The 11,316-nt window shown below is 30.4% G+C and overlaps 1 protein-coding gene across 1 annotated transcript; it reads right to left on the bottom strand.

Moving 5' to 3' along the window:
- Positions 1-1,624: 1,624 nt before the first annotated feature.
- LOC115888512 (activating signal cointegrator 1 complex subunit 2) lies at positions 1,625-11,226 on the bottom strand. The gene is made up of 13 exons (XM_030908264.1): positions 11,007-11,226; positions 10,876-10,956; positions 10,417-10,818; positions 10,149-10,355; positions 9,286-9,497; positions 6,877-7,062; positions 6,657-6,803; positions 5,732-5,988; positions 4,423-4,584; positions 4,271-4,358; positions 3,321-3,480; positions 2,943-3,087; positions 1,625-1,900 (listed from the first exon to the last, which is right to left on the bottom strand). The coding sequence occupies exons 1-13, from the start codon at positions 11,088-11,090 to the stop codon at positions 1,761-1,763; spliced, it is 2,271 nt and encodes a 756-aa protein (XP_030764124.1). The 5' UTR covers positions 11,091-11,226; the 3' UTR covers positions 1,625-1,760.
- Positions 11,227-11,316: the final 90 nt, after the last annotated feature.

Genomic DNA, 11,316 nt, shown 5'->3' with positions numbered 1-11,316 from the left:
CTAAGGATTATTAGAGACATACCATACGACGTCAAGTTGGCTTGGAAATAATGATCAATGACATCAAGCTTCTTTTCAAACCAACTCTGACGCCGTGTTACATCACAAATTACCAGCGATTTATCACAAAACGTTTAATTTTTTTAAATCACTTTTGATAAATGTATCTTAAAGATTCATTTGTAGTTATTATTTTATTTATGCAGATAAATATATTCAGTTAATAAGTTAACATAAATTGTACATATTATATTTTAAAATTTGAGTAGCTGAATATATTATATTTGAAATCGTGTTTGAAAATGTGGATAAAATTTAAGACTGCAATTTTGCCATTTTTCATTTTTACGTCTAATTTAAGAAAATACCTAGTGATAAAAACGGTCTCATTAGTTTTAGTTATAAATTCACATTTAAAATTGCATGAAAAAAGCATTATACAAAGTCTGTCCAACGAGCCAGAGGGAGATGACATTTAAAAAATAACAGAAAATACAATTTACGTGTGTATTAAAATGACAGACACGACTGTCACTGTAATGTGTTCTCTCGTCGGACAGACTATAATATTGTTTGATTTTTTTCTGACATTTTATACATACCTATTGACAGTTTTAATCCAATGTATTTTTAAATCAATAGTTTTTACAGAAATACTATATACAGGGTGTTTAAAAAAAACATGTGCCATCTCTCGCGGGGAGATTTCTTACGTAAAAATTAAGGTTTATTTTTATTTCAACATAGGGTCCGAATTTGATTTGTTTCAGAGCTACAGGGGGTTAAAATCTTAATTTTTATTTGAATTATTATATTTTTATTCCATATGTTTTGAGCGATTCGAATGAAATTTGAAGGGTAAAATTTACTCCAAGTGCAACATATTTTAATGCTAAAAAGTGTCCACAGATTTACCAGGGACGTGCATATGGGATATCACTGAAATATTTAAAAAAATGTGCGCTACTGACTCTTTTTCTCTTGTTAGTACAGTTATGTAGGCCGTTTAATGTCTATTAAATGTAAAAATAGTTTTAAAGTTAAAGAATGTTAAAACTTTTAAAAAACATCTCTCATAATTATCTTAAATACCATTATTTTTTTCTGAATTTGTTGACCATCTGTGTTATAAATTTGTTTTATTAATCGTGATTAATACATTTTTAAATGTATTTCAAAATCAGTGGTGCACGTTTTTCTTTGAAAAATATTCCAGTTATAACCCATATGCACGTCCCTGGTGAATTTCTCGACACTTTTTTAGCTTTAGAATATACAGAACTTATAGTAACTTACCCTGAAAATTTCATTTGAATCGCTAAAAGCACTTGAAGAAAATTATAATAAATCCAAAAAATGAAGATTACTCCCTGTAGCTACAAGACAAAGCAGAATTGGACCTACGCTGGTATAAAAATAAATCTTATTTTTACGAAATTATTACCCAGGAGAGATGGACCGTTTTTTGAAACGCCCTGTATTGATTTAATTAATATGTAATGTTTATTACGTTTTTATTGTCATTTAATTGAGATACCTATATAACCAAATCGGCATGAATTTGAGTTATTTGGATTCTTTTTGTGGTATTTGGAAACGTATTTTTTATACAATAAAAAACAGATTAAACAAAATGTTTGTTTTATTTGAATTAAATAACATTCTCTTAAAATTAGTTATAAAAAAATCAAAACGAAATTAACAAAAATTTTAGGAGATAAACGAAACGGAATAAACGAAATAATATTTAAAGCACAATACTATGATGGAAACATTCCTCTGCTCCTTTTCCACTGAGCTCCGCCTTTTCTGTTGTGATTACCGTGACTCGACTTATTGACGCTCTTCTTTTGTCTGTTAATCAGTACAGATTTGTCCTGTCCTTGGCCCTTAGCTTTACCTGTTGATATATAGTTATAAAAAAGTGTTTCGCGCAATTTATCATAAATTTATTTTGAAATTTAATTTTATCTATCATATACAGGTTGTTAACTGGACGTTTACTTATAGGGGAACAGAATGGGCAACATTGCCTATAGAGAACACATGCACTTATAGAATTTTCTGCCGACTCGTCCCGTCGCGTCGTCTATCGACGAGCGGGCTGAGGTTGCCATATTTCATTCATAATATATCATTATATATTTTTTTATTTCATCTAGAGTATAAAATAAATTATACCTCACAGCATTTTGGTATTTATTAGCGATCATCATTTTCATATTAGATACTAAACTTCTTTTTAATTAATAAAGACATTTTAGAAATAATAAATTTATGAACGAATAGCTTGATTACAAATAAGTAAGTACAGAGGTAACGTTAATTAGTAGCCATTATAATATTTTTACTATATTATAATTCATTTATTGTTAAATTTAAAAGAAAATATGCGGTATGTGCTCTATTGCTGTGTTTAAAATGTTTGTTTTCATAATTTTATTTTTGTTTCGACTATGTTACACTTCTAATGATCTAATAAAAAATAAGATGTAATAAGAAAGTCTAGATTTATTATTTTATAGTTTACAAGGAATAATTTCGCGCATGAATAACGTTACCGTTTTAGTTAGCGTTAATAAGTACGGAACGATAAATTATGTTATGCCAAAACTTTCCATTAGTTTCTTCCGGGCCACCAGGTGGCTCTAAATGCGGATTTATTTGTTTTGACATTAGTTATGGCTTATTGTCAAAGATCATTAATGACACTGACATGGCATTCCACATTTTCTACAACTAGATTATTATCGCCTACTATATTTTAACAGATTTTTTGTGATTATGAAAGATTATAAAAATAAAACAACAGGCACAAAAGGCGATGAATGCCAAAATTTTCTTAGATCAAACTAAACCACATCATGAAATAAAAATTACTCTTAAGACTGAAATTTATAAAAGATTTAAATTTAAATTTAAAAATTAAGGGATATACTAACCAACTACGTCAGGCTTTGGCTTATTTGTAGTGCTAGCTTGTGGCCTATTTCTATATCTAGCTTCCCTCCTTTCTCTTAATATGGCCGGATCTTCGCAGAAATTCAGTTTATTATTAGGACGAGAACCACTATCCTTTTCTTCTTCCTAAAATATTTACAAATATGTATACATGATTATAGCGACATTATAAAAAATACTGAAATACTGTTGATTTGAAGTCATACATAAACTTCCTTTACTTGAACTAACAGTCACTATCAGACATTAAACTCAATCTATAGATTTTTTTAAATAATACCTTATACGTAAAATTACTTGAAAAAAAAACTATATATCCTTAATGATTCAGCCGAACTGTATATCTGATGTTTATTTACCTCTGAGCTCTCATCGCTTTCTGATTCTTTTTGGTTTTTCCTATTTGGATTAAAGACTGCTAACTCTTCAGTGATTGGATTATCAGGAACTCTAATTGCAACATCGTCATCATACCTATCGTCGTATTCATCGTCATAGAGGTGATCATATTCATATTGTCTATAGAAATAAAAATACTAAGAATTAAATTTAGGTACACATAAAGTCAGTGAATACTACATAGGATACCTGTAAATGTTTCCAAAAAAAAAATAATTTAAACAAAAAATACATAAGTTTATTAAATTTAGTAAAAATATCCTAATGGTCTTTCTTAGATATAAGAAATAACAAAGTACAAAAGTAACAATAATTATATGAGCCATTCCTGCACACTTCAATTAACTCCACTTTTCGAAAAATCTTAAATTTATGGTATATTTATAGGTTACTATTTCTCTAATGTTCAGAAAAATATTATAAATATAAAATTTATGAATTTACCAAATGGTTTAAAAAAAAAAGAAAAAAAAATTTAGATTTTTCAAAAGTGGAGTTAATCAAATTGTGCATTGAACGGCTCATATAATCATATACGATCTTAGATACTAAACGTTTTTACTAAATAAGTGGAAATCTAGCATTTTTCTGTTTAAATCTGGTTTGTATAAAAAAAAATATGACAATACTTGTTGCCTGTCATTTTAATTCAAAACTAGATTATTTTATTCCACCAGTTTTTGAATGTCATCTAGACTATAGCCAGTCCAAAGAGAGGATACATGACAGTGACAGTTGTTTCTGTCATTTTAACTTGGAGGTTAATGGTATTTTCTGTAATTTTTTCGATGTCGTCTGTCGAAATCTTCCCTGACTCGTTGGACAGATTATATGGCTGTTACAAATAGTTTAAGACAAAGATAAAATTCCCCAGTGTGAAACAGAAAATATAAAGTTATAAAAAACTTACACTCCTTCTAATACCAAGTTCTTTATTTCCTTAATTTCCCTTTTGTCGTTTAATAATTTTAATGCATCATCATATTCAGGTTTCTTGCCTACAAAAAACGTAAATTGATGTTATAGCTACATATTATATGCTATTATGTCATATAGATTTACCTTTATAAGCTAAAATCGGTTGTTCTGGTTCGGGTTCTGGAGGTATTCTTATCTGGTCAAATGGAATTTCTGACAAGTGAGGAGGCAAGTTGTTTTCTAATATGGCATTTATCACATCTTCAGTACTGTAGTTATACGATTCGAGGCATTGAAGGGCAAAACCTGTAAATAATATAGTTATAAAAGGTCAGACAATTGTTATAGTCATATATTCTCTTCCCGAACAGACTATAGTGGTTCACTACAGTTTGGAGAGTTTAATTAAAGCATAATTGACAGCTTACGAGACGGTCTTTACGTTACGCATTTACAACATTTACAGAGTGGTTAATTTTGACAAAAAATATACAGAAAATGTTTAGGACTAGGTACTACAAACAAGCTTCATATAAGCTAATTTTCCATATTAACTACTTTTATGACTCTAACTTCAGATGGCCTCTACCAACTTAAATATTTATAGGTATTTATAAAAAAAACTAAGGAGATGACCTCCCTCATCACTGCAGTTTTTTTTTTAAATCACCCTGTATTTCTAAAGATCCGTCTACACATTCAGCGCCTAAAACAAGTAAATTCGTGGTGTTTGCGTTGAAATTTATGGTACTGGGCGTTTGAAATAGACTAGGAAAATACATATGTAGTGTTTTTTAAGAGTCTATTATGCTGTACTGTTCTGGTCGCTCTCAGAGGTCGGGTAAAACGGGTGTGTGGCCAAAGGTAATATATATTATATTTTAGAAATCTGCCTAAGGCTTAGCCCGATCCTGTCGTGTTAAGCGACACCCAAAATTACAAACACTCGTGCTTTGATTAAGGCTTGATTAAGGTTTGCAGATCTTCAGCATTTTCCATAAAATAACGAGCAATTTGTTACAAAACCTTATAAATTATATGTCACTGTAATCACAAAACTTCAATATATTTTCGTATTGTAACAGAATTTTAAATTATGTTTTTATTTTCGAGAAAATTTAGCCCAAACATAAGGAATATTTTGTTGATGTTTGACCTTCAAGATCTTAAAAATAAAGAAGTTGTCTAAAAATGTGTTACAATACGGATATAGTATAATCTTTTATCTTTAATTTCCTTCATTTGTATAAAAATACCTAGCCAGTTTTACATAAAACGTTAAATGCCGAACGCTTATTTTGCTACGTTTTCAGACTAGTGAAATGGACACTTAAAGAGAAAAAAAAACATGTAAAATGGTGTTTTTTAATACATTTTGATTCATTATTGCGATTTTCACACCGTGGTATCTGAGAAGGGTTAATCTACAAATGCCGTGGCAGTCAACACTTACCATCTCCAATATGAGGAAACATGTCCATAATGTACTGTATTTTCTCTTCTATGTCCTCCGCATTCTTTTCATGATTCTGCACACCTGAAGGTCCAGCTTCTGGTTCTACGACGGCAAAGTGATTCCTCTGTGCCGGTGCAAAATTCCTAAATGTAGTCTCAATTCCTGAATCTTGTAATTGTAAGTATTCTTCCAGGGTTTTATTTCGAGGTAATTTATTAATACAAGTCACAAGAAACTCAGTACGAGTCGAATCTCTATATAAAAGTGTTAAGGAGCGGTATTTTTCAATTTATTTTAAAAGTTATTTGTTCTCTTAATACCTACCATTAGGGAGAAGAATACTCCTCCGAATATATCTTTGACCCAAGACTGACCAGTGGTAAATAGCAAAAAGACAAAACAACTACTAGAGTACAAAAAGAACCTAGTAAGCATAATTGTAGGTGTCATCACTGGAAACTGCCCCACGGGGAGAAACCAGCTTCTGAGATGGAAGATTTCCAACGATGACTATTACAGAGAATGCGGAGAGGAAGAAGAAACCATAAAGCACCTGCTGTGCCACTGTCCGGCACTGGAATACCGACGCTTTAAAACTTTAACTCAAGGTTTTTTGGTGGCACTAGAGGAAGAAGCAGAAGCCAACATCAGCGACATCGGGAACTTTGCAAAGAGCTGGAAGTGCTTTAAAGCAAAGAGAGTAAGATTTGGTGCAATAATACAGGGGTATCGCAATGGCCCCAAAGCCTCCAAGTGGGGGATCTAACATTATCCCAAACCCCAGCAACCTAACCTATCATAACCTATAATTTTTAAGCAAACGCGCAATAACTGTTATGGTGTCCAACAGATCAAAATACTTACACTTATTACAGTTTAATCAAAACCCGTATACAGGCTTTCAAGAAAAGAAAAAGGATACATATCACAACAACTCTGGAACATTTCATTCAAATTTTCAACACTATTGGTAGAATTATAATCACATATAAAATATTCATCATCCAATGCTGTTGTCATCAGTTTTAAATAGTCCTCAACAAATGTTTGTTGTTTTGTACTATCATCTCTACAAAGTATTGAAATAAAGTGTTTTTTGGTTTTCTTATTTGTTATAATTTACTCTATTAAAAATTACTTACATATTTTCTAAGGTTTTGTCTAAACAATAGGTAGCAAATGTATGATATAGTCCAACAATTTCAGCTCTTCCCAAGTTTATTTCATTCACTACCTTTTCGTATAAGTCAACTTGGGTTACTAATTCGTCTCTTCCTTGTAATAATTGATAAAGTTCTTTGTAAATACTCACATAAAGATACGGTACGCTAAAAATTCCTAAGGGTTAGGCACTACTCACACGGGGATACTCAAATCTCGGATACTAGACGACTTCGATACGGATACTTAGAGACTCGGAGACTCTAGTTGTCTGTCATACTCAGACAGTCACGACTCAAGTTGCGCGGGTTTTCTATAAAAAAAAATAGTATTCAATCCGTTCCGAGTATCAGAGGTTCGTTTATTTGAGTGCTTAATTTACAATGTCTAGTTACAGTAGTTTGATGATATAATTATTCAATATATATTATTTTATATTATATTATTACCGTCGCAAAAGAAGTGAGAAAATACTGGTTACATCCTTATATTGAAAGGAACAGAAGAAGCTTTTCAGCTTATAACGAAATAATACTGGAATTTTTTCCACTTAGGCCACAAACTTCAAATTAAACGCTTGTTCACTCATGGCTGAGAGAAGGATACTAAGCAACTTCACAGTTCACTACTGGAGTTTCTCCGTCTGAGCGCCACCACATAATTACATATTATGACGCGTCTCCAAGTCGCCGAATATCCCAGTCCTTTCGAGATTTGAGTATCTCCGTGTGAGTAGTGCCTTAAGTTCTAACACTTTAGGGATTTTTTTACAATATTTTGATATACAGGGTCCGGCAATAGTGCGTCGGGCATCTGTAGCTCCTAAAATAAAAAACTTAGCAATTTTGTTTAAGTGCAAACCTAAAGTATGTATCAGGATGTATTTCAGGAAAATAATTTAACCTCTACAGGGTGACTAAAAAAGTGTGAGGGATCAGGATGTTTTTTTTTTAAATGGAACACCCTGTATATTATTACATTTTTAGCTCCCTTTCTGATCACTTTACATAATCTTAAGATATTTTTAAATAAGTTTTCATAGTTTCAGAGATATTCATAAATAAAAAAAATATTTTTTTCAGCCTTTTTTTTAAAAATTATTACTACAAGAAGGTTTTTATTTTTTACTTTAATTATTACTTAAGAAAGTTTTATTTACTACTACCGGTGGCGTAGAGGTACAGGCTCTCGTCTACCAATCTCAAGGTGTGGGTTTGATTCCCACACCCGGCATTTCATCAGCCGACTATTTTTATTAAAATAAAAATAGTTTGGGTACCTAGGTCGACTCAGCCTTAAATCAGTACTTGGGATTCACAATCCTGAGGTAATAATAGGCGGTTGAAGCGTAGTGCTAGCCACATTACCTTCCTTGTATATCGAATGGCTCTACTATAGCAAACTGTACCTTGCTACTCCCGAGGCGTTAAACGCTATATACGGGAGCTATTATTATTATTACAAGAACTGTCCTTAAATCAAAACTATATTAGGTGTTTACTTTAGATGGTCTGCACTTACTTTGCTATAAATATCGTACTCTTAAATCATACAGGGTGTTCAAAATTCTACGCCAAAATGTCTAAAATATGAACTAATTTTTCTTCGTTATTTTAAATGCAACATACTGTATATTATTCTTTTAATAGATGGAGAATTAAAAAATGATCATTTTTTTGTATTTAGAGTATTTTAAATTTTAACGGCTTCGCAGATACTCGCGGTATTATTTCATATGGCTCTTTCAACGATAAAATACGAGAGAAAAATCATTGGGTGGCTTTGATAAAAGTTTACTATGGAAAATTTTTTAATTCTCCATTTACTAAAAAAATAATAAACAGGCTGTTCCATTTCGAAAAACGAAGAAAATTTTTTATTTTATATTTTAGAAAGTTTGGCGTAGAATTTTGAACATCCTGTATGATTTAAAACTACGATATTTATAGCAAAGTAAGTACAGACCATGTACCGTAAATACATAATATAGTTTTAATTTCAGGACAGTTCTTGTATTTTTAATAATTTTCTTAAGAAAGGCTGAAAAATATATATTATTTATTTATTAATATATCTTAAACTATCGAAATATATCTACTCATATCTTAGGATTATGTAAAGTGATTCGAAAGGAAGCCAAAAATGCAATAATATACAGGGTGTTCCATTTAAAATATCATCCCGATCCACTCACACTATTTTGAGCCACCCTGTAGAAGTAAATTTTTTTCCTGAAATACATCCTGATACATACTTTAGGTTAGCACTTAAACAACATTCCCAAGTTTTTTATTCTAGGAGCTACAGATGCCCGACGCACTATTGCCGGACCCTGTACAATTTATCAAATAATAACTATGTTAAGTAAAAAAAAATATATAAAATCTCACCTATATGGATATTTTTTGTCTAAAGCAAATTCTACGGCAGGTTTATGAAAATGAAATAATACATTTATTGTCGCAACAGTACTCAATAAGTAAGTGACCAAACTGTAAACCCAACTTAAACTGAAAACAGCTGGTCGCTTTTCTATGGAAATAGGAATCATTATATGATTTTCTTCAAACCCATTGAGGTAGCCATTGATCATTTCTAAAATCTTTAAACAAATAATGTAATATTACCTATAAATCTAATATTATCTGTAAAGTTATAACACAAAACCTATTTTTTGTAAGAATATTACAGATCTGAAATACATCATAGAAATGTAGCAATGATGATGTTTAATGGACACTGCAAAATGATATTGTTATTATACAAGTTGTGTTATGTGCTAATGTGCTTGCTGAGTAAAGTAAAAATTTTGTTTTAAGTGAAAATTACAAATTTGACTCTCACTATTGGGATCTTGAAAACGATAAGAGATACAGGGTGGTTATATGTGTATTTAAAAACGTAATGTTGATGATGATGAAAGTTTCTTTGAGAATGTCATTAGAGATTTTCTAACTGTCAAAATAAATTTGTAAAAAAAATCGAAAATAAAAATTTCAGTTTTTCAGCCATATTTCAGTAAATGACAAAGATAAGTTCAATTACTAAACTGATTACCACAGGATTCTAACAGACAACTGTGCCCCAATTTAAGACACCCTATGCCTCTTACCTTGTTCAACACTAAAACACTACAAAGTTATGTTATGTGCCTGCTGAGTAAAGTAAAATTTTTGTTTTAAGTGAACATTAAGGATTTTTGTGTTAAATTTTCATACTTTATTACAAAATAAAAAAAAATATATGTACTTACATGAAAGCTCTCATCAACTGTAGATTCCACTTCTTTAATTAAAAAGTCGGACTGTAATGGGTTTTCAAAATAAATATTGGAAACTTTATTCACAAATTCTAAATGTGTATCCTTGTACAAAAGTGCTAATGTTACAACAATTGGCAAATTTAATAGTTTCTGCTCTATTAATTTTGATAAACCAAATGATTCTGGCATATACTCTACCTAAAAAATAATAAAAATCATACATTCTTAATTGTCAAAAAATTTTAAAATGAATGCTTACTTCGTTTTGTTTAAATAACAGTAACTTTCGATACACCAGAATAAATTTTGTATAGATCGCTTTGTATATTTCTAGATATTCACTATCTAAATACGATGTTTGAAATGGTAAAATTGGGCTTAACAGAAAACTCCTCAATGATACTGTTGCCAAAGGTTCAAAAAGTATTGTACACCAAAACTGATGATAATTGCAGTTTAGTAAATATTCTAAAACTTCAAGAAATAGCAAATTTTTTTCTATATAACACTCATAGTCTTCTGTGTCGTTCGCAAAAGAGTACGGTTGATAATTAGAAAAATGAACTTTTGGCAACCACTTTTTGTCAAGGGCAGGACGAATTTCGGTTTTCTTCTCAAAACAAGCATTTTCTATTTCATCTGGAGATGCATTAAAAAGATCCTAAAATATTGCACAACATGTTAAATTATATTTTATGTAATAAGATATGTTTGTTACAAAGTCTTTTGGTATTTTTTTCTTTAACTCCTTCCATGTCCTTTCTAAATGCATTTGATTTATTGGAAGCTTACTAGGGTTCTAGAAATTGACAATAAACAAAAAATACAACTGTGAATTTAATTTCTTACTTTAAAAACGTTAATATATTGGTACTTTAATTCACTACTTTCATCCTCAAGTTTTAGTAGTGCTATTTTATCGTTAATGTCCATTTCACTTGAATAACTTTTTTAAATTATTAAACTTAAATTCTGAATACATAAAATCTGTTAGTACCGTACTAAATCTTTTTAATCTTTACTGGTATTTCTTTACCGACTTTAAAAAAATAATATAAGCATAACCTTTAAATATCTGTCATTTGAAGGGACAAATTACCTACACGTTTTTTGTAGTTCAAAAGTATATTAAACTTCTGATCAGTGGGTAAATTTTGAC

The sequence above is a fragment of the Sitophilus oryzae genome, unplaced genomic scaffold (assembly GCF_002938485.1).
Source record: "Sitophilus oryzae breed Bouriz unplaced genomic scaffold, Soryzae_2.0 scaffold_1167_pilon_pilon, whole genome shotgun sequence".
Taxonomy (NCBI): Eukaryota; Metazoa; Arthropoda; class Insecta; order Coleoptera; family Curculionidae; genus Sitophilus; species Sitophilus oryzae.
The sequence above is the reverse complement of the archived record's forward strand: the minus strand, read 5'-3'. Positions and strand labels throughout refer to the sequence as shown.

Bases quoted from the DNA above. Each gene is read 5' to 3' on its own strand.
- LOC115888512 (XM_030908264.1), bottom strand. From the start codon at position 11,090: ATGGACATTAACGATAAAATAGCACTACTAAAACTTGAGGATGAAAGT. The intron at 9,498-10,148 runs GTAAGTACATAT...ATTTGTTTAAAG, and splicing joins CAGTTGATGAGAGCTTTCAT to ATTTTAGAAATGATCAATGG. The intron at 6,804-6,876 runs GTAAGTAATTTT...AATACTTTGTAG, and splicing joins GACAAAACCTTAGAAAATAT to AGATGATAGTACAAAACAAC.